The 6,174-nt window shown below is 44.8% G+C and overlaps 1 protein-coding gene across 1 annotated transcript; it reads right to left on the bottom strand.

The window, feature by feature from the left end:
- Window positions 1-330: 330 nt before the first annotated feature.
- On the bottom strand, window positions 331-5,295 carry CLPSL2 (colipase like 2). Its single transcript, XM_007534265.1, has 3 exons — window positions 5,206-5,295; window positions 4,037-4,159; window positions 331-426 (listed from the first exon to the last, which is right to left on the bottom strand). The coding sequence occupies exons 1-3, from the start codon at window positions 5,293-5,295 to the stop codon at window positions 331-333; spliced, it is 309 nt and encodes a 102-aa protein (XP_007534327.1).
- Window positions 5,296-6,174: the final 879 nt, after the last annotated feature.

Genomic DNA, 6,174 nt, shown 5'->3' with positions numbered 1-6,174 from the left:
AAGTAAGCTTAATTAAAAAAAAAAAGCCATCTTCTACTTTGTTCAGGAAAGATACACTAAGAAAAACTTTCCAACTAGTGTATTTGCAGGAATCACTCTCCTCTGGCCTCAGGAAACCCTCCTCCTGGGTCCCAAAGTTCTCTTTTTTTCTTGAAGGTGCTTATAGATAAAATCTCTCCTTTCCCAGGAAGTGCAGACAGAGGCCAGAACCAGGGAGTGACTTAAATGTGCCAGGAACTGGATTTTGAATAAGTTGGGGGAGGAAGGGATGCAAGGTTTCTGGCCCTACAGACAGGAGGGCAGGATGACAGTGACCGTCTGAATCCTCTTCTAAATCAGATGGCACCGGGGGAGACAGTACGGGTCATGAGATTTGCAACTCAAACCAGCTCGGCAAGGACATATGATGTTGATAGCTCCCTTGACCTAGGGAACAGGTAAAAGAGTTAGGAAGGGAGTTTACATTTCTTGGGACCCAGAAGCAATAACATAAGTCAAAGAATGAGAAAGCTGTGGGGTCTCTCAACCCTATAGCCTATAATATTGTAACCTTAGGTAAGTGAATGAGCCAGAATGACTCTGCCTCAGTTTCTCCATCTGCAACTGAGGTTAATAATAGTAAGCTACTATATAGAGTTATTGTGAGCATTAGAGGAAGTAAAGAAGATCAAGCGTGTTGGAGAGAGATCTAGCACCATACAGGAGTTCTGTGGGATGGGACTGTGTGGGGGCTGTGTGGTGTTTCTTTGTTTTTCTTTCTTAATTTTTTAAAAATATTTTTATTTAGTTATTATTGAATAGAGACAGAGAGAAATTGAGAGGAGAGAGGGAAGAGAGACAGAGAGACACCTACAGCCCTGCTTCACCACTTGTGAAGCTTCCTGGTGGGGACCAGGGGCTTGAACTTGTGTTCTTGCACACTGTGATGTGTATGCATAACCAGGTGTGCCACCATCTGGCCCCCTGTTGTTTTTTTAATGTTTTATTTACTTATTTTTAATAGAGACATAGAGAAATTGAGGGGGATGGAGAAAAGAAGAGAGACATTCTTGCAGCACTGTTTTTTTTTTTTTGGGCAATTAAAGAACTTGAAATATTCAATCTATTTTTCCCCCGACATACTGAATTAATAGTGGATTATAAGATTAAGAGTTAATAAGAGTATAGTTTCACACCACTCCCACCACCAAACTTCTGTGTCTCTGTCCCCATCCCCCTATAGTGGACCTAAAAACTCCCCCATCCCTCAGAGTCTTATACTTTTATGCAATACACCAAATTCAGTCCAAGTTCTGCTCTGTGTTTTCCTTCCTGTTATTAGTTTTTTAACCTATGTTGATGAGTGGAATCATCCCGTATTCATCCCTTTCTTTCTGACTTAACTCACTTAACATGATTCCTTCAAGCTCTGTCCAAGGTGAAGAGAAGGCAAATTTATAACAGCTGAATAGTATTCCATTGTATATATAGACCACAACTTTCTCAGCCACTCTTCTGTTGTTGGACACCTAGGTTACTTCCAGGTTTTGTCTATTACAAATTGCCCGCAGCACTGTTTAACCACATGTGAAGCAGATTGGGACTGGGGTCCTTGCACAGTGTAATGTGTGCATTCAACCAGGTGCACCAACACCAGCTACTTCTCTGTTTATCCAAATGAAAAAGCTGTGTGCATATGTGAGGTTCAACTCTGCAAATACTATAAAGAACAGGTGCCTATATAGTGGAAAGACTTCTGGCCACATTTTTGGGTCAGGCCACAGCAGGGGCTAGCTCCTTAAGGCACTGGTATCACCTCAATAAGGACATGAGGCCAAGTCCACCTTCCCCAGAAAGAGTTCAGGATCAAGCAGGAACAAGACATACTATGAAGGCTTGGCAGGTGTGCAGTGGTAGTACACCATACTTTCATGCCTGAGACCTAGAAGTTCAACCTCCTTACAACACCACTGTAAGGCAGACCTGAGCAGTGCTCTAATCTCTCTCTTTAATAAAATTTTTAAAGACATATAGTGCATTCTGCTTCCTGTATTTCCATTAGCTAAGAATAACTGTGCTCGGTTGAGAATGGTGGTTGTCAGGATCACATACTCTTCCCAACAGACTGGTAAGGTAAAGTCTTTATTTTAAACTTATTTAAACTTTATTTTAAACTTTATTTTAGTTTAAACTTTATTTTAAACTTTAACCCGGTAGCGCAGTGGTTTAAGTGCAGGTGGCACAAAGCACAAGGACTGGCGTAAGGATCCCGGTTCGAGCCCTGGCTCCCCACCTGCAGAGGAGTCGCTTCACAGGCAGTGAAGCATGTCTGCAGGTGTCTGTCTTTCTCTCCACCTCTCTGTCTTCCCCTTCTCTCCCCCTCTCTGTCTTCCTTTCCTCTCAACATTTCTATCTGTCCTATCCAACAACGACAACATTGATAACAACAATAATAACTACAAGAATAAAAAAACAAGGGCAACAAAAGGGAATAAATAAATATTAGAAAATATATATTTATTTACTTGGGGGTTGGGCGGTAGAGCAGCAGGTTAAGCGCACATGGCGCCAAGCTCAAAGACTGGCTCAAGGATCCTGGTTCAAGCCCTGGCTGGCTCCCCACCTGCAGGAGAGTCATTTCACAGGTGGTGAAGCAGGTCTGCAGGTGTTTATCTTTCTCTCCCCTCTCTGTCTTCCCCTCTCCTCTCAATTTCTCTGTCCTATCCAACAACATCATCAATAAAAATGATAATAACCAAAATAATAATAAAAAAAACCCCAACAACATGAGCAACAAAAGGGAAAAAAATAGCCTCCAGGAGCAGTGGACTCATGCAGGCACTAAGCCCCAGCAATAACCCTGGAGGCAAAAAAATATATATATATTTATTTATTTATGAGAGAGGCAAAGAGGAAGAAGGGGAGCCAGAACATCACTCTGGCACAAGTGGTGCTGGGAACTGAACCTAGGACCTCATGCTGAAACATCTAACATCTTTTCCACTATACTACCTTCTGGCCTGCAAACTTAAGTTCTTTAATCCCATTCCACAGATGAGAAAACTAAAGTTGACGAAGCAAAAATGACCACCTGCAGTTAAAAAAAAAGCAAACAAATAAAATACCAGTGGATGACTCTATGTTCATAGCTGCATTGTTCGTAATAGTCAATGAGAGGAAGCAACCTAAGTGCCCACTGACAGATGACTGGATAAAGAAGCCATGGGATGTACATTCGAAGGAATACCATTCTGCTATTCCAAAGAAGCTAGTGTGCCCTTTGGGGCAAAATGGATGGAACTAGAGGTGATTACACATACTGAAACTGAAGTAAGTAAAGAGGTGAAAGACAATGCTTTTGCTCATGTGTGGCGTATAGAGAATTTAAATATGGGAAGTTGCACAAAAAAGAAGCAGCAGCAGCAGTCAAACTATTTCTAAACCTGTGAGAACCATGGTGGTGCTTCTTGGTGGGGGGTAGAGGGGCACAGAACTTTGTTGGTGGGTGTGGAACTATATCCCTGTAATCTGCTAATCGTACAAACCACTACTGAATCACTAATTAAAACTAGAAATAATAATAACAGAGGGTGGAAAAGTCAAGATTTAGCTCAGGTTCACCTCCTAACTTATGGTCCTGAAGTATATTGCGCTTCTCAAAAAACTAGGCGATTGGGAAAGGACTGTGGAGGCTGCTAGGGAGAAGTTCTTCCTCCTCCACTTTGCCTCAATGACATTAGGTGAGAAATATCCCTCTGCTGGAGGCAAGAGAGTTTAAAGGGGACCAAGCTGTGGTCTTGTCCTTAGGGTGGTTGATAGGAATAGACACAGCTCCAGCCAGAGGCACAGGCATGCCTATTCAGGGAGAAGGGGATCTGAAAAGGCTGCAAGTCAAAGTTGTGGGGTTTCTGAGCAGAGACCGGTTTACCAGAGGATGTGACTGGGATTGTACTGCCCGCTGAGTAGGCTAAGTGGGGGAGGGGAGAAAGCATTGCGCATACACAGGCTGAACCCCCGCCCCCTTATCAGAAGGGGCCTTTCTACCCCAGATCCTCACCTGGGGTAAGCAGGGCATGGTTTTTCTGCTCCTGGGGGCACAGAAAGTGCCGCCAGAGTCAAAATTCACCAGACAACAGTCGCTGGCGCACTCGCTGTGGTAGGAGCATCTCACTCCATCTTCCTATGGGGACAACAAAAGAAAGTCACCACCGGTAGCGCAGCGGGATAAGCGCACCTGGCGCAAAGCCCAAGGACCGATGTAAGGATCCTGGTTCAAGCCCCTGGCTCCCCACCTAAAGGGGAGTCGCTTCACAAGCGGTGAAGCAGGTCTGCAGGTGTCTCTCTTTCTCTCCCCCTCTCTGTCTTCCCCTCCTCTCTCCATTTCTCTCTGTCCTAGTCAATATCGACAACAGCAATAATAACTACAACAATAAAACAAGGGCAACAAAAGGGAATAAATAAATATATATATAAAAAGAAATAATTTTAAGAAAGAGAGAGAATCACCATCACTCAGGTGGCCTTGGGAAAAGTCAAGGAGGGTTCAAGGCATTGCTCAGGCCTCAGGGGTGCAGGAAGAGGTGCCTTAAGATGATTACCCCCAGGCCTCTCCTCTGCCTCCAGCAGCACTCTGCTGAGCAGGGACAAGGAGGCCGGTTGTGTGAGACTTCTGCCTCTCCTTTCCTGTCACCTCTGTGGGTCCCAAACAAGAACTGGGAGGCCGGAGGCCAGTCAGTGAAATAGCTCACTTAGTGCACTGCTTTGCCATGTGGGAAACCCAAGTTGGAGCCCAGCCCCCACATTAGCTTCAGTGTTGGGGTCTCATTTCTTTTCACTTTCTGCCTCTCTCTCTCTCTCTTTCTCTCTGTCTGTCTCTTTCTTTCTTTCTTTTTGGAAAGAAAATGAGAGAAAAAGTAGGATAGAAAAGGATTGCTGCAGTGAGGGAGAGGTAGTGGGGGGCCAAGACCAAGATAGCCCAGGGGGGCAGCAGGTTGGGAGTAGGAGCAGATAAGTTTGTTGTAGGTCGTTTTGTTCCCCTCCAGATTCACCAGGGAGCTAGAGCACCACTTTGAAGTCCTGTAGGCGATACCTCAAGCTAGCAACCTGGGAAGAAATTCCTGGTTTGGGTTTGTGGTGGTTCCCCAGCCCCCTTTCATTCCAAACCCTGTCAGCAGGCCACTCCTATGCTTAGGCTGTCACCCTCTTTTACAGTGGAAGTTTCCAAACCTTCCTCAGGTTCATTTTCATTAACTCCTGTCGAAACTCGCCCAAGCAGGGGAGCAGGAACCCCGAGAAGACCAGGAAAACTATGACCATGGCTTTGAACAACAGGGATCAGGCGGGCTCTCTGCAGCAGCAGAAAAAACCTTCCTGGGCTACGTGGCCACTGCCCCAGGGGCCACCCCCTCCCCACTACCACCAATGGAAGGAGAGGGAATTAATGGGCACAGGCTGTAGCTCAGTAGGGGAGGCAGAACAAAGAGAGAAACCTGTGGAGCCCTTCCTGGCTTCCTGAGGAGGTTCCTCAGCAGTCAGGGAGCAATGGAATAAGGAAAGTTCTACTGTGAGACCCTCACTCAACCCTCAGAGTGATCACATTATAGATTCTGGGAGCCTTCATGGCTATTACTTCCAAATAAAAACTTAAACTGTAGAATGACTTGTTTTTTCTACCAGAGCACTCCTCAGCTCTGGCTTATGGTGGTGTTATGGATTGAATCTAGGATTTGAGATTCTAAGGCTGAAAGTCTTTTGCATAACCAATATGCTATCTTCTCCTCCCTATGGCTGGGTGATGGTGCACCTGGTTGAGGGTGCATGTTACAATGCACAAGAACCTGGGAGGAAAGCTTCAGACTGGTGAAGCAGTGCTGCAGGTGTCTCTCTGTCTCTCTCTCTCTCTCTATATATATATATCCCCCTCCCCTCTTGACTTCTGTCTGTCCCTATCAAATAAATAAAGATAATTTAAAGAATTATTATTATTATTATTATTTTTTTTACCACTGGCTCATAGTGGTGTGGGGAGATTGAACCTGGGACCTTGGAGCCTCAGGCATGAGTGTCTCTTTGCATAGCCATTATGCAATCTGCCCTTGCCCCATATATATTTTTTTTAATATTTATTTATTTGTTTGTTTCCTTTTGTTGCCCTTGTTTTAGTGTTGCAGCTATTATTGTTGTTGTTGTTGGAGC

This window comes from Erinaceus europaeus, chromosome 4 (assembly GCF_950295315.1).
Source record: "Erinaceus europaeus chromosome 4, mEriEur2.1, whole genome shotgun sequence".
NCBI classification, from domain to species: Eukaryota; Metazoa; Chordata; class Mammalia; order Eulipotyphla; family Erinaceidae; genus Erinaceus; species Erinaceus europaeus.
Note: the sequence above shows the minus strand (reverse complement) of the source record. Positions and strands in the feature narration are given on the sequence as shown.

What these genes read in the sequence shown, in the direction of transcription:
- CLPSL2 (XM_007534265.1), bottom strand. Translation starts at nt 5,295, where the DNA reads ATGGTCATAGTTTTCCTGGTCTTCTCGGGGTTCCTGCTCCCCTGCTTG. An exon ending in TGAAAATGAACCTGAGGAAG is followed by an intron (nt 4,160 to 5,205) that starts GTTTGGAAACTT and finishes TTGTCCCCATAG; the next exon opens with GAAGATGGAGTGAGATGCTC. An exon ending in CCATGCCCTGCTTACCCCAG is followed by an intron (nt 427 to 4,036) that starts GTGAGGATCTGG and finishes CCTGTTCCCTAG; the next exon opens with GTCAAGGGAGCTATCAACAT.